Below are 22326 nucleotides of genomic sequence, written 5' to 3' on the forward strand. Positions count from 1 at the left end.
TGTGGGTCTTCTCATCATAAATCCTCTTAGAAGTGAATCTTCATCCATTGCCAAGAGTGAGTTTGACATGAAGATCAATTTCCTTTTCCTCTTACCATCATCCAGCTTATGGGATAGTTTGGGGTTTCAATCCCCTTCCCTAAGTTTGGATGTTGGGCACCTCAAGTCCTCTCTCAGCATGATTTCTTTAACCTCCCTTTCTCTAATTAATGGCCCTAAGGTTCATCAATTGGCTAGATCAGCCTGTTCATGAACAATCTTAACAGGATTGGTGATGGAATGTTGAGCATGTTTCCTCATTTAAATATGATACTAACATTTAGTACATTTGTAAAATATTTCAAAATTTTTATTTAAAGTTTTTGATATCTATGACTCTTTTTCTCACACTATGTATTTTTATTTTTGCATATTTGTCATATAAAAAGTAAAGAACTGAAAAGCTGATGTCTTATGAGTTGAGGCTTATGCCTAGTGTTACTTGGAAAGCAGGGGGCATAACATTGAGACACTCAAACTTACTTGCCTTTAGAATGAGGAATTACATAGAGGAATTGAGCTTTGGATGAGCCACAACAGCAGTGATTCAGGAATAGTAAAATGACTCCTAAATACAGGAAACTGATCAGAAAAGCCCCCAAACTTGAATTATGAAATGAGACTTAACCAAAGATAAGCAAAAACCAAAATATTTGCTGATAGTGGTAGTGAAAGACGTGGATCACTTCATCAATTTGAAAGATTGATTATTGACTTACGATAATTTTCTTTAATATTATAATTTAAAAAATATATCTTATGCATCTGATTATTATGCTTCCTTTGTGTTTGTGTCTTTTTTCAGGCTTTATTTTTTGGAGGCGAGGATAAGCTGCCTGCTTTCTTAGTCCGCTACACTATTTCTTGGCTTGGTATTGTGGTTGATCCATGTGCAGCAATTCTGGTTTTCATTGTCACTGGGCTATTGTGTGTTGGGATCAAGGAGGTGTGCTTAATATATATGTGTGAGCTGTACTTTTGTTTTACATTAAAGAATCCTTTTGTTTACATCTTTTCTGGCATTAATAAAATACTTAAATTTTCAGAGCACATTGGCTCAAACCATTGTTACGGTAGTGAATGTCTGTGTAATGGTTTTCATCATAATAGCTGGTGGATACCTAGGTTTCAAGACTGGATGGGTTGGATATGAACTTCAAGGCGGGTAATGGGTGGCTCTTATTTCTACCTTTTCTTATATTCTTTTAGGGATCTTGCTGACTTGTTTCTTGATCTTATAGCTATTTCCCATTTGGAGCAAATGGCATGCTTTCTGGGTCTGCAATTGTCTTCTTTTCATACATTGGTTTTGACTCAGTCACCAGCACTGCTGAGGAGGTATGAGTTTCAGATAATAGACCAGTTTTATGGAAATGAGAATAGAGTCAAACAGCAACCTCCTATCTTAATTTTCAAATAATCTGTTTTTTTTTTTTTTTACTAAGAAAAGTGCAATGTTATGGAAAAGTATGATGAGCAAGATATTTTCTTGATTTCCATATTTTATAGTCAGACCTGACTGATTAGCTTTTATAGGATTAATTTATCTGTTCTGTACGTTACTACTGGCATAATGAATACCACCTTTGCCTTCTATATGAGTAAAAAGAAAAAATACTACCTAGGACCATGCCAAGTAGGTAGTACCATCCAACTTCACTGTAGGAGATTAGCAGTCTAAGGTAATCACTGATGCTGTTTTCCCGGATGTTTATTTGAATATTATCATAGTGCCAGTCCTAGATGTTCTAGCAGTGTGAAATTTTTATTTTTTATAATATACAAAATGGTACCCACTTACATGGAATTCTGTGAGTTTGTCCGGTACAGGGGTATCTGTGTTGGGTTCATCGTGGTGTTCTCCTAGATATTTTCTTCAATATATAATGTGCCTAGTCTTTGACATACTATTACATTGAAATTTGCATTTCCAATATCCAAAATAGTACCCAACTATATCCCATGGACTTGAGTAAGGAGTATCTGTGCTGGATTTTTCTATTCTCTAAATATTAAGAAGCAGCAGCATGAATTTTATAAGTTTTGTCTAATAACCAACTTTTCTTCTTTAATATCTTAGTGCAAAATGAAGTTAGTGAGTGTGAGATATTCACATCATCCATTCATAATTATTCATCTACTAGAGGAACGTCTATACACACACATACACACATATAATGATGATGAAGAATAATTCATATATTTCTGGATGAATTAGTACATGATCTATATTGGACTTCTCTATTCTGAAAGGGAAAATAATTACCTAGCAGTACAATTCCTAAAGTTCAGGGATCAATCTCTAAGAATCAGGGATTAGATTGGTCAAATTATTGTAAAGGGGAAAAAAAATTACAACATCAGAAATTAGCCTAAATTAAATACAAAATATACAGTTCATTCCTAACTTTGAATTCTGTTAACTTTTCAACACTCCCCTTTAAGTTGGAGAATAGATATTATCCAATCTCAACTTGTTAGTGATTGCTTGAAATGGGTGATTAGCCAATCCCTTAAGTAGGATATCAGCAAGTCGCCCTCTTGTTGAAACATATGGAGTGCAAGTCAACCCATTATCTAGTTTCTCTTTCATCAAATGTCTATCTCCACGTGTTTAGTATGATCATGTTGAAACGAATTGTGAGCCATTATGGCGGATTTGTTATGATAGTATAACTTCATTGTTCTTTCCCATCTTATTCCAAGATTATCAAAAATGATTTTTTACTAAAGCAGCTTGGAAATCCCTATGCCATTGCTCTAAATTTTGCCCCTGCACTTGATTTGGCAACAACTAATTGCTTCTTACCTTTTCAAATAACTAGATTTCCTCCTAAAAAAGTACAATAACCTGATGTTGACCTTTGATCTATCACTGATCCTCCCTAGTCTACTTTTGTATAAGCTTTTAAGTTTAGTTCTTCGTTCTTAAAAGAGAATTCCTTTTTCTGATGTAGCTTTCATATAGTGAGAACTCTATATGCTGCTTTTAGATGTGCTTCCCTGGGAGAGAGCATGAATTGACCCACTACACTTATGGCATGGGCTATGTCTGGTTGTGCATACAAGTAGATTTACTTCCCAACTAAATGTTGATACTTCCCTTGATCTACCACTATTGGTTTAGATGAATCACCTAGCCTATGATTTTGTTCAATTGGCACTTCACATGGCTTGCATCCTAGCATCCCTGTTTTTTTTTTAAGGAGATCAAGAGTGTACTTCTATTGTCACACAAAAATACCATTTCTTGTGTGTGCAACTTCAATTCCTTGAAAATACATTAATTTTCTTAGGTCTTTTATCTTGAACTCCTTGGCCAACTGCTATTTAAGCTATTTTATATCCTCCAAATCATCACTCGTGACAATGATACCATCAACATAAACTATTAGAGCAATGACCTTTTTGGAATAAGAGCATTTGATAAAGAGAGTGTGGTCTGCTTGATTTTGCCAAAATTCCACCTCTATTATAGCCTTGGTGAACCTTCTAAACCAAGCTTTGGGAGATTGTCTAAGTCCATACAATGTCTTCTTAAGTTTGCATACATGGTTAGTTGTAAACCGTTTGTTAAACCCTAGTGGAGCATCCATATACACCTTCTCTAAATCACCATGTAGGAATGCGTTTTTGACATCAAATTGTTGGAACATGTAATAACGGTTAGTTGCCAATGATTATACAATTCTAACAATATTCATTTTTTCCATTGGTGCAAAAGTCTCTTGGTAATCCACTTTGAAAGGTGAATCTCAATAATGGACTACACCTAGAGGGGGGGTGAATAGGTGTTGTTGAACTATAAAAAAATTTCCTACCAAAGATTACCTAACTTTAGAATTTCTCGATGTCAATAAACTTTTCTTCCAACAACTTTTCAACAAAGCATAAAATCCATAAGCCAGTATGTATGCACCAACACTCTCCCAACAATTTATAAATGCAATTCGCATGCAAATGCTTCAACACTCCTCAAAATTAATTCATAAGAGCAATTCTCTCCTTAACTCATTTCCAATTACTACAAGATATCATTAACCAAAATGAACAAAAAATTTATTCAAGATATCCAATGGATAATCACACCTATTTCAACTTATTTTTCTTCTATTCAACATATATGCCCAAGTAACCAATGATATCAAAAATTGAAAATAAATCAAATAGTGGAGAATGAGAGAAAGAGACAATGACACCAAATTTTAATCTGGAAAACCTCTGAAGAGATCAAAAACCATAGGCCTACAACCTATCGAAAACATCCACTATGAAGAACAAAAACTGAATACAAAGTTTTACCTAACTCAAGTCTACCAATCCTTCTGAGACCACTTGACTAGTACTTTCCACTTTCAGCTTCTCCCCTTCTTCTTCTGGAGGACACTTGGAGTCCACACCAAGCTCAATCTCGACCTCTTCTTGAATCCACACAAAAAGAAATTGAGTTTTTACCCAAACCCAAATGGATTAGAAATTGAGAGATGAATGAAGGAAGGAATCAACCCATTTTTTTCTCAAGAAAATCTATTGAAAACAGGTTGGAAAACAATAGGAAAGTTGGATTTTCTTGGCAATCAAACACCCCAAAATAGGAAAGGAGAGGAGAACCAAAGGGAATGGTTGCGTTGTGTGTCTCTCTCTACAGCACAGGAAGCAAGGTTTGGGTTTTTAAATGAAGGAAGTCCTTGATCCAAAAGATGAGATTTCATCAAAGAGGTGTAAGTTGGATTGATCCAACCTAAAGTTGGATCGATTCTAGAATAGGGTATTTTGAATACTTAAAAAAAAAAAATGCTTCCTAAACCTTCCTAACTCCATAAAAAAAACTTCAAGAAAAAAAACAACATTTAAATACAATGGTTGATTCAAATTCATCCAACTCCAACCTCAACTACAAACCTTGGTCTTTTGACAAATTCAACGAATTGATCTCCATTAGCCAAGTAGTTGGTAGAAGGATTGGAAAAATTGAGTTAGGAGACACTTAGGAATTTTTGTCCAGAATTGCCAACCTAGCTAAAAACCCACACACTTGATAAGTTTGGGCATTGCCCTTGGCAACCAATCTAGCCTTATACCTTTCTAAAGCCCTATAAGCCCTATACTTTATAGTAAAGACTCATTTACATCTCATTAGTTTTCTTTAGGAAGTTACACAATCTCCCATGTTTTGCTTTTTTTCTTAAGTTTTCATTTCTTCACTCATGGCTTTTCTCCAATTCTCATCCCTAAAGTTATGTTTGGTTCTCAAAAAATTTGAGGGAAATAGTGAAGGAAAGAAAATAGAGAGGAAACGTAGAAGGAAAGAAAATAAAAAATAGGTTTAAAGTCAATAAATTATTTTTATATACTTCTTTGGACTCATTTTACTTATTTCCCTCTATTGTATAAAGATTAAATAATTTTAAAATATATAAATTTTAAACTAATTTTAATCATATTTGATTTCCTTTTTTATTTTTCATAGCGAAACCAAATATGAGAAAATCATTTTCTTTAGCATTTTTTTTCTTTCCTTACTACTTTTCGGAAACCAAATGTAGCCTAAGTGCCTCTTGGACTGTTTATGGGATTTCAATGGGATTTAGTTGTGTGAAGAAGGCTCAGTGTGATGGTGACAGTTCATCAAATGAAAAAAATTAGAGATAGGATGTTGGGTACACTTTCTAGTTCTTTTCTTAAGGGCAATGGGTGAGAGTAAATCTTCAACAATTAGAGATGGTGTAGATGATGACAATGAAGGTAAGGTTGAAGTTTTAGTACCTGTTACATGATTGGATTCTTGGACTCGCATGGGTTCAAGTATGGGTAGTTTCCGCCTTGAGTGAACCTATAGTAGTGGGGGTGACTAAAGGGTCAACTTTCTCTTCAATTTCACTATCGGACTTTGAAATGGAAGGTATAGGTGAGTCGGAATTGGCCAGTTGAGAGTTGGTGCACTGTTGTTTCTCAAACCAATAACAAATCCAAAAAGAAACAAACTGCTATAGTAATAGCAGTTTGGTTGATCCCATAGAGAATCAGGGTTTACCTATTCAATTGCTTGTCTTAAATGGATTAATTATTGTCAAAAACAATTAACCTAATTTGAAATCAAACTTAAACTGAATTAATGATGAATAGAAGGAATAAAAGATAATAAAAACATCCACAGATGGGATGCTCCTAAGTTTATGATTGACCTACTTTCTATCATGAACTCTCCAGGTAGAGGCACAGTTGAACTGATTGGACACTGCGTAGAACACTTTTCTGATCTTATCTGCAGTTCAATTTCTGGAAGACTAATTATATAATAATTAATTTTAAAATATTTTTTTTTCTCATTCAGTTAATGGCTTAACTGAGGTTCAAAGAAAAAAAAAATTGCTGACAGTATGAATTTCTCTAGGAAATTTCATGCCTTGAGTCACTCGTTTTATGGTATCATGCAAAGGATTTGTTTGCAGTCAGAGTCTCAGAAAATCTCTGTTATCATGCCAAGAATTTGTTCCAACATTAGAATCCTCTGTGTGTGTGTGTGCATCCGCATGTGTATGTCTATGTGGTTTGCCTAGGTCACCTAACTCTTATATGTCATGTGATAAAATGTCCTACATACTTGAGTTGCTGGACTACTCTTTTAGAACTTTTATGCCTTACCATCATGTTTTATTTTTTATTTTTATTTTCATGCAGGTAAAGAATCCTCAAAAAGATTTGCCACTTGGCATAGGCCTTGCATTGGCCATATGTTGCATTTTATACATGCTTGTATCTGTTGTTATTGTTGGCTTGGTACCTTTCTACGAATTGAATGCAGACACCCCTATCTCCTCAGCGTTTTCTAGCTATGGAATGAAATGGGCAGCGTAAGCAAAATATTTTGCTCATAACTTGTGCGCTAGACTATTCTGTAGTTCTCAGGGCCTTTTAGTTGAAATGATTTGTTTTCAACCCAACTTTACTTCTTTCTAATTGTAGGTACACAGTAACAACAGGAGCAGTTACTGCTCTTGTTGCAACTTTGATGGGTTCAATTCTTCCTCAGGTACGTAAACAGATGTGTGCTTTCATTTTGTGATTTAGCTTAGTTGTCAACCACTTGACTGTGGTACTTTATCAATGTAGTTCTAAGTTTCTATGAACTTCCCTCATGGAAGGCCTGAAGCTTTACAGTTCAAATTCCAAAATTTTTCAGTAACTGTTTGCTATTGGTGGACTTAGTTAAAATCTGTCTTCTGTTTTGTCTGGGACCCTATGGAAAATTGTCATGATACATGAGAAGTTCAGTGAGGCAGCAAATCGTGTTGGTACTTGTTGAGGGTTCTGCAAGAAACTTTATACCATTGTCAAATTAGCACAGACTACTTCCTTAACTCTCTCTTCCTCCACCCCCCTACCCCCCCTCCCCCTCCCTCCATCCCTCTATAATACTAAGTACCCTTTAAATTGTCTTTGCAATTCGGTTTAACTGATATTTATTTATTTATTTTTATGACTTTCAGAGTTCCTTTATCTTTCAAGAAAGGGACCATTTCAAGGTACTTTGGTAACAAAGAAACACAAGAAAGATTCATGAAAGCATAAAAAAAAAAAAGTTAAGAAATGCGTGTGAAATATAAAGTAGACCATTAAAATGGAAAGATGTGTTCATGTATATAGTGAACATAATTCATGTAAAGATGCGTTCATGTATATAGTAAACATAATACATTGTGCTATGATAAGTCAATTATGTGGTGATACAATAATGTGGAAAAAAACAATTACACAACAATGTACAAAGAAGCTTGAGAAATTCAACTAGATCTCCAAAGTGTAAAGTTAAAACAGTTTGATCAATGGAATCAGAAAGATCAATCACACAATAGATACCAATGTTGAATAACCAATTTTCCCAAAAGTTTAAACTGTTAAGATTTGGACCCACCATGTATGTTATACTTTAACATCTAACATTCAAATAAAATTGTAGAAATCACACTCTTAGATGGATAAAGTTGTGCTTGATAGACAAGTACAAAGTAAAAGATAAGTTGTTGGCAAGGCTATATAACTTCTAAATTTAATACTCCTCGGCTTCCTGTCATGCTATGTAAAACTTGTCAATTATTTTTTATAAAAAAATAAATAAATGAATGTGAAATATGAACAATATTATCAGCACTCTTGTGAATTGATCTCAGACTAGCTCATTTAAGTTTTTCTTGAAGTACCAACATAGTTTAAAAATCAGAAAAAATAAAAATAAAAATAGAAGATATGATTATTTAATGCATGTGATAAATTGCCCATACAATAAGATAATTTACTATATTTTACTATCAAGCAACATAAATTAAGAAAATCTTGCAATTATCATTTTCCTTCAAAACCTATACAAAATTCCAAAGGAAATCCATTGGACTTTAGGAGGGAGTTATTGAGTAAAGATGAAGATATGAAACAAGAATACAAATCAATTTGTCTTATCAGTGGCATTCTTGGAATTAGCAACAGAATATGGTCTGCTACTGGCAAACACATTTGGTTTTATAGATTTCCATGGTAAATCATTGTTATTGTTTTCCATTCAGGATTCATTAATATTTTTTTCTTGAGGTAATTTTTTAAGAACATGTATCTTTTTTATTTGTTGCTACTGCCTTGTATTTGTCTCTATTGTAGATGTATTTTCAGCAAGCAAATTCATGAATACTGTATTCTTTGTTCCTTTTTCTTGAAATAGGAATTCATTCTGCCTGTGTATCTCTATTGTCCTTGTTTTTTCAGCCACGAATCCTGATGGCAATGGCTAGAGATGGACTGTTACCATCATTTTTCTCAGACATAAATAAACACACCCATGTTCCAGTCAAGAGCACGATATTAACTGGCATTTTTGCTGCAACCCTGGCATTCTTTATGGATGTTTCACAGTTGGCAGGAATGGTGAGTTCTCTGCTGAATACTGATTATGGAGCAGGGATGTTTATGGGAAGGTCACCGCTTTACTATGCTAACATGAACTTTAAATAGAAGATATAATAGAGGAATTATACCTTGCTTGTCCAGGTTAGTGTGGGTACCCTGCTCGCATTTACAACTGTTGCAATTTCAGTCTTGATACTGAGATATGTTCCACCAGAAGAGGTGCCACTTGTATCATCACTTCAGGAGCCCCTTGATTCAGTTACCTCGCAATTCCATCATGATACACAGGATATTGGCACTGAAACCTCAAAGAATCTTCTTGGCTCATGTGAGGACGATCGTCAACCTTTACTTGGCGAAGAAGAGTCATTAATTGGATATCCACTTAATAAGAAAGAACTAGCTCAAGGTAACACTATCGTTAGATGCTCTTTCTTGCATTTGATTCTTATGTGATATATTGTTTGTGTGGAAATGTTGAATAAATATAATAATTAATTGTTGAACAACTAATTTTGCTAAAAGCTTAAGCTTTTAGGATTTGGGCCTACAATGTATGTCATGCTCTCTGATACCCTCCTTCACATGCAGCCACCATTTTTTGCAACACATGGGCCTAATAAATTGAAGAAATAAACATACGGTGATGAGGTTCGAACAGTCATCCTCCCTCCAAACGAGGCTCTAATATCATGTTGAACAACCAATTTTTCTAAAAGCTTAACCATTTGGAAAATTAGTTGTTCAATATGATATTAGAACCTCATTTAGTGAGAGGTCAAGTGTTCAAGCCTCATCAATGTATGTTTATTTCCCCAACTTATTAAGCCCACGTGTAATCCCAAAGGAGGCTACACACGAGGGATGGTGTTAGAGTGCATGCCCAAATCCTACAAGCTTAAACTTTTGGAAAAATTGGTCGTCTAACATGATATCAAAGTCTCAACCGGTGGGAGGTTATGTTTTTGAATCTTATCATATGTTTATTTCCCCACTTTATTATGCCCCAAGGAGGTTATTTGTGGTTTGTTTATTTGTAAGCCGATGTCTTTCTTCACATGTGGGTATAGGACCACACATGAGGGAGGAGTTGGAGTGAATGATATACTTTGTGGGCCCAAATTCTACAAGTTTTAAGCTTTAGGAAAATTAGTTGTTCAATATTAATAAATAATAAATGCCTTCCGATAATATATCTTTCATAAAAGCAAATTGAAATATATTTAAAAATAAATAAAAAACGGCCCTCAAGATCCAGATTTTTAATCGTTGAAGGTTTTTAGGAGCATGTTCCTTTCTTGATAAAGCCTTCTCATGATTTAGAAGCCCCAGATTATGCATGTATTTTATAAAGTGAATGATAGTGAATTTTGGAGAGCAAATATTTTAGATAGCAAAATTTTCATTCCAGTTTGATATGGTCATCCTTGAAGCTTATTTATAGGCCAACTAGTTGACATAACAAGGACCTATGAGATGGTGTCACATGTGCTTAGACCATGATGTCATGTCATGTGTATGGGGATCACTATCCTGCTGCCACATGTGCAACTAATTGATCCATTAGAGAAACGCGATACGAGCTACGAGTGTCCTGCTAATTGGTCCTCCTCCCTCTAAATCCATCCAAAAGGAGCTTAGCACCATTTAAGCCAATCTCATCTCAATGAGCCTTTAGCTACCAAATTAAGATTCTTGAACCATCCCATATTCTTGATAGTAGGGTACCAAACCCACTGCCTAGGTACAAGTCTACTTGACTACGTGAATGGTGAGGTATGCCAATTTAAAAAGATAGTAAAGCTAATTTTGAAAAAGAGGACTACAATGATCTTTGGAGAGCAAATACCCTTTTCAAATGACTACCCTTTAAGCCCATCTATATAATCTTTTGGATAAGTAGATCCCACAGCACGGACCAATCAGATAGTGTCACATATAAGTAGGCCAATAATGTGATGCCATGTGTATAGGGACTAATAATATGCTACCATGCATGTACCTAATTGATTCGTCGCACAATATGTGGTGGTAATTGTGAAGAGAGAGAGAAAAAGGGAGAATCCCTAATTATTGTTATTGAAAAACTGTAAAGAATACACATTGGACTTGGGTATATATATACATGCTAGTGGGACTCACAATACAGTAAGGAAAGGAAAGGAAAAAGGAAAAGTAAATAACCTAAATAACTATACATTATCTAACACTCCCCCTCAAGCTGGAGCATATATGTTATATGCACCAAGCTTGTTACAAATGTATTTAATTCTAGGACCTCTGAGAGATTTAGTAAAAATATCTGTTAGTTGATCATTTGAATTGACAAAACTAGTCGCCACACATCCTGATGCGATCTTCTCTCTAATGAAGTGACAGTCAACTTCAATGTGTTTGGTCCTTTCATGGAAGACTGGATTGGATGCAATATGCAAAGCGGCTTGGTTGTCACAGATGAGCTTCATCTGTTCATCCTTTCCAAATCTCAACTCCCGAAGAAGATGTTTCAGCCATATGAGTTCACATGTTGCCAGAGCCATAGCTCGATACTCGGCTTCAGCACTAAATTTGGCCACTACATCTTGTTTCTTACTCTTCCAAGATATTAGGTTACCTCCAATAAAAACACAATACCCGAAAGTGGAACGTCTATCTGTGGGTGAGTCAGCCCAATCTGCATCTGTGTAACCAACAACTTGGGTATGACCTCTGTTCTCGTACAACACACCTTGGCTTGGTGTGCTTTTGATATATCGAAGAATGCGGATTACAACATCCCAATGGCTATCACATGGTGACTGTAGGAATTGACTAACAACACTTACAGGAAAAGAAATGTTTGGACAAGTAATGGTGAGGTAGTTCAGTTTACCTACAAGTCGCCGATATCTCCCAGGATCTCCTAAAGGCTCCCCCTGTCCTGGTATAAGTTTGACATTTGGATCCATAGGAGTGTCTACCGGTTTACAGTCTAACATACCGGTTTCTTCCAAGATGTCTAAAGCATACTTCCTTTGGGAAAGAACCACACCGGAACTGGATTGAGCTATCTCAATCCCTAAGAAATATTTGAGTTTCCCCAAGTCTTTAGTCTGAAAGTGGGTGAAAAGGTGTTGCTTTAGGTTCTGAATACCATTCTGATCACTGCCTGTAATGACGATGTCGTCCACATAAACTACTAGATAAATACACTGCCCCGAAGAGTTATGATGATAGAAAACGGAATGGTCTTCTGTACTGCGGAACATGCTAAACTCCTGAACAACAGAACTAAAACGGCTAAACCATGCTCGAGGAGATTGTTTCAAGTCATATAGAGAACGGCGTAACCTGCACACTAAACCAGACTCCCCCTGAGCAACAAAACCAGCTGGTTGCTCCATATAAACTTCCTCAGTAAGATCTCCATGAAGGAAAGCATTTTTAATATATAACTAATAAAGAGGCCAAGAACGCATAGCAGCCATGGAGAGCAATAGACGAACAGAAGCTATCTTGGCAACAGGAGAGAAAGTGTCACCATAATCAGAACCATAAACCTGAGTATAGCCTTTAACAACTAAGCGGGCCTTAAGGCGATCAACCTGACCATCAAGGCCAACCTTAACTGTGTAGACCCAACGACAACCAACTGTAAATTTACCAGAGGGTAAAACAAGAAGATGCTAAGTGTCATTGGAGTGTAAAACAGCCATTTCATCTACCATTGCCTGTCGCCAGCCTGGATGGGAAAGAGCCTCAAGGGTGCTATTGGGAAGAGAAACAGAAGATATAGCAGAAACAAATGCAGAATAGGGTGAAGATAATCGATGGTAACTCAAAAAATTGTAAATGGGATGAGGATTACGAGTAGATCGATTACCTTTCCGAAAAGCAATGGGTAAGTCAGCAGAAGGAGGCAGAGCCGGGGCAGGAGAAGCCGAAGAGATAGGAGGTGAGTCAGCAGGTACTGCGACCAAAGAAGGAGGAACAGCGACACGATGACGACGATGATAAACCTGAAGTGGGCGAGAAGGCACTACATCAGGTGGGGAGATAATGGGAAGGGGTAAGACTTCAGAAACAAGAAGAGACTCAGAGGTGGAGAAAAACGGTGAGTCCTCAAAGAAAGTGACATCAGCGGAGAGAAAGTAGCGATGAGTCTCAGAGGAATAACAACGATAACCCTTTTGAAGTCTGGAATATCCCAAGAAGATGCATTTTGTGGCTCTGGCAGAAAGTTTGTCCTGTCCAGGAGTGAGAATATGAACAAAGCAAGTACAACCAAAAACACGAGGAGAAAGGAAATAAAGTGGTTGGTCAGGGAAAAGAAGGGAATGAGGAATCTGATCGTGTAATACAGATGAAGGCATACGATTAAAAGAAAAACAATATATGATTTTGTCAAAAAAATTGTATATTTCTATTTCATACAATATCCGAAAGAAAGAATAATTCGTACTGATTGATACCTTTATATACTATATACTCATTCAAATCTATAGTATCCGTTGTGCCATAGAAATAGAATTGGTTGAAGTTGAAAAAATATAAAATAAAGAACCCAAGGGGCTTCCATTTATATTTCTGTCTATTTTTGTCGTGCTGCATTTATAAATGGAATAAAATACATTGAAAAGTTTTTGAACCTAACTTTTACCTAATTAAAAACTTTAATCCCTTTTTATATTAATTGATCAAACTGCGGTGACGATACTATAGGGGAGGTCCTGCGGAAACATAGCTCGACGCCAGGATGATAAAAAGCTTAACACCTCTCATTCTTATTACTTTTTAAATATGAAAAAGAAAAAAATGAAAAGAAAGGTCGTCTTATTTAAAACCCCAATTATGACATCCCTTCTCTCCCACTTCACACCTCGGAACGCACCCTTCTTATAGTTATAGAGAGAAGTGTGCTTTCACATCTTCTTAACCCGAAATGTCTGGGGAGAGGAAAGGTTCCTTTTTTTTTTTTAGGGTACTCCCGGGAACAAATCCAGTGGAGACGAGGTGGGGCCTATAGCTCAGAGGATTAGAGCACGTGGCTACGAACCACGGTGTCAGGGGTTCGAATCCCTCCTCGCCCACAACCGGCCCAAAAGGGAAGGACCTTTCCCTCTGAGGGTAAGAAAATCCTGATTGGGATAGCGGACTCAAGATGTCGATTCTTACGTTCAGCTACCCCATTTTGTTGAGGAGTATGAGCACAAGAAGACTGATGAATGATCCCATGTTGGGACATAAATGAAGTAAATGGTGCAGAAAAATATTCCCTGGCATTGTCACTGCGCAACACACGAATAGAAATATTGAACTAGGTTTGGATTTCAACATAAAATTTCTGGAAAATAGAGAATAACTCAGTTCGATTTTTCATTAAAAATAACCAAGTACATCAAGAATAGTCATCAATGAAAGTGACAAAATACTGAAATCCTAAAGTAGACGCGGTCCGACAAGGACCCCAAACATCAGTGTGGACAAGTTCAAAAGAAGATTTTGCCCGATTATTCAAACGCTTTGGGAACGAGACACGAGTATGTTTCTCAAGCTGACAGGACTCACACGCAAGCGACGACAAAGATGAAAAACTAGGGACCATTTTCTGGAACTTGGATAGACTAGGGTGGCCCAGACGATTGTGGATGAGGAGGGGAGCATCAGTGGAAATGCAAACTGCAGGTGAAGGCGAGGTGAGGTGATAGAGACCTTGAGACTCACGTCCTATGCCAATCGTCTTCCCCGTACTCCGGTCCTGCAAGGTCACAAATTTATCAGAGAAAGTGATAGAACAGTTAAGAGTGCGAGTTATTTTGCTGATGGAAATAAGATTAAAAGGACACTCAGGGACATAAAGGACATAATGGAGAGGTAGGGAAGGGAGAGAATGAGCGAAACCAAAACCTTTAACCATAGTTTGGGAACCATTAGCTAAAGTAACAGTAGGTAAGGCAGAGGTAGTAGTAATAGAAGAGAAAAGATCCTTATTACCCGATATGTGATCAGAAGCGCCAGAATTTAGAATCCAAGGTCCAAGAGAAGATGTGTGGGTAAGACAAGCAGAAGTATTACCAGTCTGGGCAACAGAAGCAACAGAAGCTGACTTGGTGGCCTGATAGCGGAGATAGTCGTCATACTCACTGTCAGTGAGGAAAATACCCTGAGATGTGGAGGAACTGGGAGGCTGAGGCGACTGAGGATCAGATGACTGGGCCACGTGGGCAGTGCGGGAAGGCAGCCCATGTAACTGATAACACCGATCACGAGTGTGGCCAAGCTTATTGCAATAGGTGCAATGAGGACGTTGGCCTCTACCTCGGTTACCACTGCGTCCTCCTCGAGAGTTAGTTTGAGAAACTAACACAGAAGAATCTGAAGTGTTATCAGATGGCAAAGTCTGAGTGGAGGAGATACGGAGGAGGCGAGCAAACACATCATCCAAGGATGGAATGGAGGAGCTGCCAAGAATCTGATCGCGGACGGTCTCGAGATCTGGACGGAGGCCAATAAGCGTAAGAACCATGAAGAACTTGTCAATCTGTATGCGTTGATCCCCAACATCAGTAGTAAGAGGCATCACGATCAAGAATTCCTCCTTAAGAGAGGCAATCTGGCCAATATAAGTAGATAAATCCATGTCTTGTTGTCTGACATTGACAATAGAAGAAGTCACCTTATAAAGACGTTGGATATCATTCGTGTATAGCCCTTTCGCCTGATTCCAAAATTTAAAGCATATTTTGTAGGCTCGAAGATGATGCAGAATCTTAGGATCAACTGATTGCCATAACACACTACATAATTGTGCATCTATCTTCCTCCATTGTACTTTGTCAACGTCAGGGATATTCGCCTCCTGCGTAACAAGGTGATCCTCATAACCTTGACCCATAAACCAAAGCTCCACAAAGGCAGACCAAGACAAATAATTTTCACTACCAACCAATTTCTCCGAAGTAATCATAGGAGATTCAAATATGACAGAGGAAAAAGTGGAACTTTTAGTAGCCATATCTACTTATCTGGTGAATGAAATACATTTGGATCGAAGAGAACCCTAATACGGCTTATCGCGGACTTCCTAAGACACGTGCAGGGCTTGGGTGGAGAGGAAGTCACCGGAGGTCGCCAGAAAGGCGGTTTAGAGGGCCGGCGGAGACAAAAAACCCCAAAAAATGCACTTTTAGGGCTCAGATGACACAAGCGCAAATGGAGGGTGGCTAGACGGCGTTAGGCGAGGCTGGAGGTGGAAGCGTGTGGCCGGAAAGTGCCCCACGCGCCCTCACGTGCCGGCGCGTGAGATTCAGGCCGCTGGAGAAGAGACGCGCGTGGCCGGTGCGTGGTTGGGATTCTTCCTCCGATGCTTTGAGAAAAGTTGAAGATCTCCTCCTTGCGCACCTGGTGGTATGGTCAGTGTCGGAAAAGGAATTCGCCGAAAGTCGCCGGAAAAGTCGCCGGCGGTGAGGGTTTTCCAACGACGGTGAGGGTTGATCGGAAGCTTTAGGAGATGGGAAGGGTGACCGGAATGAAACACGGTCACTGAAAGATTTCTCAGAATGGATTCACGGATAAACCGGAAATAATTAGGGTTTTTTTTTCTCCCTAGGCTTTGATACCATGTGAAGAGAGAGAGAAAAAGGGAGAATCCCTAATTATTGTTATTGAAAAACTGTAAAGAATACACATTGGACTTGGGTATATATATACATGCTAGTGGGACCCACAATACAGTAAGGAAAGGAAAGGAAAAAGGAAAAGTAAATAACCTAAATAACTATACATTATCTAACAGTAATAGATACACATATTCCATTGAATGGTTCCTCTCTCTTCCAATCCAACTGAAATGAGCTTAACAGTATTTTAGCCAACTTTGCCTCCATGACCTCCAACTTTAACCATTAAACCATAACTTCAAACTATCCAATATCCTTTATAGCAGGTAGGTGTAACTATCCCAAAGGTGTACAAAGAGGTTTAATTGGGTTCCTCGAGCTTTGCTCTAGATTTGGGTAGGCATAAAGCATCTCGGTGTCATACGACTAGTCCTCTTCGGTGAAGGTGCATGAGGTATCTCACTAGTCGCTATGATGATAATATAACTAAGCTGCCCTCCTCTTAAAGGGGTATGAAAACAACTATTGGAGATATCTATTTGACGGAGTAACAGGAGGGCAGGGAAGCCAACAAGCAAAAGTGGGGAAGTGAGCTCTCATAGCCCACCTTATCATATTGGGGTAACCCTTACTCCGTTTACATTGCAATAGGAATGTATAAGATATGCTGAAGATACAAGGTGTCTTCTATATTGTTAAAGTTGTAGTAGTGGTAGAATGGCCACAACAGTGGCACTGATAATGATAGTAGTTGTGTGGCACTGAAACAACTGTGGTGCTCTTGATGGTGTGGCACCTCATATCATAGATCTTGTTGCTTATGAGAGTCATATGTTGCATAATCATAGATACACTTGCCAATGTGTAATTTCGTATCCAACAGTGTGAAAACAGGAATTTCAATAGTCAACATAAATCATAGTAGGAACATCATCAAGTGGAGCTGGACCCAGGATATACCAGAAGAAAGAACAAAAGAACTTATTATAATCCTCCACTACAATTTATATTTGGCTTGTGTTTCGTAGAAAGTAGACCTATTTGATAGTGCATTCCTCCTTCATGCCCAAAATGCACTGAACCTTTGTTGTTGAAAAAAGGATATGTCTTCTGATCTATTATGTTATTGTTATGCTCTCAAGTATTTAGATACTTTTGTAAATTGCACCTAAGACTTAATGGCTACCTTCTATTTTCTAGGATTTAAAACTGATTACATTTTACTCCCTTTTTTTTCTTTTCTCTCCTTTTCCTTTTTTGTCTGCATGTTCATTATTCAGATGTGCAAAACGAACAAAAAAGGCGAAAAATTGCTGCTTGGAGTATAACCCTCTTATGCATAGGTGTTCTGGTCCTTACTTCTGCAGCTTCAGCTGAAAAATTTTGGAGGTATGTTAACTGTTCCGTTTCTGTATTGACTCCTCAAGCTGTTGAAATTTAATTACTATCCAAAATATTCACTTTCCAATCATACCTGTATGTTCACAAATGTTGATTTTCAAATTATGTGTGTGCATTTTTACCTTCTTTTTAAGTTTAATGTGCAACAACTATATGTGGTAGCACGATGTTTCTTGTTTTATAAGTGATTTGGATTTTATGCTTCATAACTCTGTCCCAACTTATTGATTGTACCAGCATTCCTCGCTTCATGTTGTGTGGAGTGGGCATTGCTCTTCTGTTGTGTGGTCTGACTGTGCTCACATGTATAGAACAAGATGATGCAAGGCACAGCTTTGGACACACTGGAGGTTTGTATACTCAATGTCATACCATAGAGTGGCCTAAAGGGTATTTGAGTAGTAATAGTTAAGATCATCTGAATCGGTTTATCTGTGGCTTAACAGCACTTCCATGTCTTTGAAAAACGCATTATGTTCATTAAATCGTCCAGATAAACTGTAACCTGCAGGCATATTGATTAATAAGCTATGAGCTGAGATGATTTATTAACCTGTTTTCAGGCTTTGTATGCCCATTTGTTCCATTCTTACCTGCTGCATGCATTCTGATAAACACCTACTTACTGATCAACCTTGGGTGAGTGCCCACTTGACTCTCCTATCAAACTGTTGTGTATTAGATCAATTTCTTAAGTATTCTCTTAATCTGAATAATCTGACGTGCGACTCATCTTTGAACTCCCAGAGCTGGTACCTGGATCCGGGTTTCAGTATGGCTGGTAGTAGGAGCATTGATTTATGTATTTTACGGTCGGACTCACAGCTCACTTGTAGATGCAGATGCAGCTCATGAGCCCAGAACCCAAGCTGAAGAAATCTCTGCAACTTCATCAGAGGATGTGGCTTGATCACAGTAACCATCTCATCTTCTTTTTGTATCTTTGAAATCAATTTTTTCTTGTTTATAAACATGTAAAATCCTCATTATTTAGCAGCATCCATGAGCTCAAACCTCTCTCTATTGTATAGGAATGTTCTTCATAGTTTCATGTCTCACTTTTACATTAGTCTAATATCCCACCTGGGATTATTTTTTGAATAATAATAATAATAATAATAATAATAATTATTAATTAAAATATTTTTTTCCTTGATTATTTTTTATGTTGTCTTATAGTTACTATAAACCTTTGATATATGTTAATTAAATTTCAGTTTATTTTATTACTTACGGATTTTTTTTTATTAATCTTAAGAACTTGTGCTAATATATGTTGAAAGAGCATATGTACTTAATTTTAACCTTTTTTTTTTTATATAACTGAAAAACTTCCATGCCAAGCACTTAGGACTCCAAGGGGATCCAAACTTCAGGGTGTTGATTGTCCCGCAACGACCAACATCGAGTAAATTCAGGGTATCATTAGTGGTAAGATTCAAACCCAGGACCATGTGTTATTTATTAAAAACTCATTTTTCAGTATTCATCCTAACCAATTGGGATACCCTAACAGGTACATAATTTTAACTATATTGAAAATCATTGTGTTTTTAGATGAAAGTAAAACCCCAAAGAAAAAATGAAAATTGGAGTGGAATATCAATATTTAGGTTTTATGAAAATATAAAAAATTTGGAAATAGAAAATGGAAATTCTAGAGAAAAAAAAAGTGATAAAACGGAAATTGATTAAAACTCATAAAAATATTACAAAGTATCTAAAAAAATGTATTTTTAAAAACTATTTTTTAGAATTATTTTCAAGAATACTTCGGGAATGCATCCTCTCTAAAATTTAAGTATAATATATAAATTTATACTGAAATCATTTTTTTCAAGAAGACGGTTAAAACCGCCATTTTGAAACTAATCCTTAGAAATTTTGTAAGAAAATGAGCAAAGCCCACAATTAAGGTTGAAAATACTAAACAGTGAAGCTCAGGCCCAAAGTGTAGGAGCAAGCCCCACTGCTAATTAAAAAGGGTAAAAGGTTGATAACACTTTTCTTCACTTGATTCCATGATGTCATTGATGTCTGCCACTCGCATAGCATAAAGTTTCATGCCTTTCAAGGGCTGGAATCTTGTTTTCAAGTAAAAGATTGATAACACTGTCGTCACTTGATTCCATGATGTCATTGATGTCTGCCACTCGCATAGCACACGGTTTTTCATGCCTTTCAAGGGCTGGAATCTTGTTTTCAATATTTCACAATGCATGCTGAATTCATGATCATTTAAGATTTGTCCCACATCGATACCTAATAAGATATGATCTCATATTGAAAATGACTAAAATATGCCAAATAGTTGGTTGAACCTCCCATAAAAACATCTGAAACCATTAATTAATATAAGATGATAATTCATATCGGTAGGTTATAATGTCAACATATCAGATTCGGGATGGGTACAGTCGATCCCAACCCCACTCCATTTATTCTATCCCATTTATTTAAATTAAATGGGACAATACGAGGCAGAATAAAGTAATATCTAAACTCGTCACAAGTCTTTTAAACCCGTTTCATTAGTTGTGGGGTAAATACCCGAAAAACTAGTCCTATTGTCATTCTTAGTTATACAAGCAAACACAAATTTGACTAAAACAAGGTTATATTCAATCTAAACCCACGATAGGATAAATACCAAAAAAAAAAAAACTAGTTCTATTATCATTTTTAGTTATACAAGTCAACACAAACATCACTCAAATAAGATTATACTTGATCCAAATCCGCAAAAACCATATTAAATCGATGAATCCTAAATTAAACTACTTGAGAAAACAAAGGGTATGCTTAGTTAAGAAAAACACCTGAGGGGGGTGAATTGGGTTTTTAAAATCTTTTCAATCACAACAAATTCAAACACAATATAAGCAAAGTAAAAAGATAGAGTTTAGAAAATTCAAACTCGGGTTTATAGTGGTTCGACACTTCCTTACCTACATCCACTCTCCTCAACCTCTTAACTGAGTGAGGGTTCCACTAACTTGAAGCTTCAACCAAGCTTCCAATCTTCTTACACTTGGATTCCCGCTCTAATGGACTCTTACACAATCTCTTCAAGATTCAAACCTCTTGAAGGCTTTGACACTCAGATTAATACAAGAAATGATCCCTCAACCTAGCTTAAGGATAGCTCAAATACAAGACAAAGCTAGGAGACACACAAGAGTGCACTAAAGGATATGTAAGTGGTGATTTAATGCACTATGAAAGAAATGAGATCTTTTAGATCAAGAACAAGTAGGTAGGCTATTGAATGCAAGTGTTCTCTTATCAATAAATGAAGTGGAGCTCTCAATTTATAGGTTTCTAAGCTCGGAGTCAAAAACAACAAAAGATAACCTCGTCCGATCGAGCTAGGGGTCGACTAGTTCACTAGCCATTGGAGCATTCAATGCATGACAGGTTACTGTTACCTCAACCGGACCTCGACCGAGAAGAGAAGGCTACTGGGGGAGAGAGAAAAGTTTTGGCCTCCCTCGACCGGACGAGTACAACCGGTTGAGCCGGTTGGCCATAACCTCGACCGGTTGAGCCTTTTTGACCCCGAAAACCTATTTTTTTTTAATTCCTTTCTTTTCTAACACTTAGGCAAGGTCTTTAGATAAATTATTAAGCCAATTATAAAACATTTTGCCTAAGGTACATTAGTTAAAAACTCGGGTTTTAATGAAATCGACGTTTTAAAGAATAAACCGAGTTTTCAAAGATGCATGAAACGTGTGAAAATCCTAAGTGCACTCATGCATTCATCTTACATTAGTTTCCTATGATCACAAGTCTTCCAAGCGTCTCGATCTTGTATCCATTTGGTCATTTGATGAATTTTTGAGTTTATGCCTGAGATTCTTAACCATTAAACAAATTAGTCACTTAACCATGGTTTGTTATCATCAAAACCCAATTAGGAGAACCCTTGGGCTAACAATCTCCCCATTTTTTATGATGACAAACCTTGGTTATCTAGGAAAGAAAAAAAATCTCCCCCTCAAACCAATCATGGATCAATAAAACAATTTTTAATAGGAAACAATATAAAACACGAAAATTTGAATAGGAAGCAATGAATCATGAAAATATCATATCATATATATATGGAAACCTCACATGTACAAACAAGATAGATATGACAATGATGACAATGACATGCATGAGGGTCTCCTAGATCCTATATATTTATCCCCCTTTGGCAACATAAAAAAGAAACGAAGGGGGATCTTTAGATAGTCTCAAGGTTGAGGGGGTGGAGGAGGAAACACAGAGCGAAGGTAAGCCATCATCTCCTCATGATGACTCGCCTGACGACTATCAATGCGATCAATGCTCTGCTGAAGATGCTTGAATGTAGCCTGCTGCTGATCCATACGCTCCTCTATGC

General features: G+C 37.0%; 1 protein-coding gene across 3 annotated transcripts in view; it reads left to right on the forward strand.

The window, feature by feature from the left end:
• The window catches only part of LOC100258741 (cationic amino acid transporter 4, vacuolar), a 36067-nt gene extending 16990 nt beyond the window's left edge, over positions 1 to 19077 (forward strand). For 2 of the 3 annotated variants that reach the window (XM_010654893.3, XM_059738881.1), the window contains 11 exons: positions 845 to 985; positions 1086 to 1204; positions 1281 to 1377; positions 6721 to 6893; positions 7006 to 7072; positions 8797 to 8955; positions 9079 to 9346; positions 17816 to 17924; positions 18174 to 18286; positions 18500 to 18575; positions 18684 to 19077. In XM_010654893.3, the coding sequence (XP_010653195.1) occupies positions 845 to 985; positions 1086 to 1204; positions 1281 to 1377; positions 6721 to 6893; positions 7006 to 7072; positions 8797 to 8955; positions 9079 to 9346; positions 17816 to 17924; positions 18174 to 18286; positions 18500 to 18575; positions 18684 to 18846 (1485 nt within the window). In that variant the 3' untranslated portion in view covers positions 18847 to 19077. The remainder of the gene's footprint in view (positions 1 to 844; positions 986 to 1085; positions 1205 to 1280; positions 1378 to 6720; positions 6894 to 7005; positions 7073 to 8796; positions 8956 to 9078; positions 9347 to 17815; positions 17925 to 18173; positions 18287 to 18499; positions 18576 to 18683) is intronic. The other variant, XM_059738880.1, reaches the window with a different exon arrangement.
• Positions 19078 to 22326: the final 3249 nt, after the last annotated feature.

This window comes from Vitis vinifera, chromosome 8, assembly GCF_030704535.1.
Source record: "Vitis vinifera cultivar Pinot Noir 40024 chromosome 8, ASM3070453v1".
Classification (NCBI taxonomy): domain Eukaryota; kingdom Viridiplantae; phylum Streptophyta; class Magnoliopsida; order Vitales; family Vitaceae; genus Vitis; species Vitis vinifera.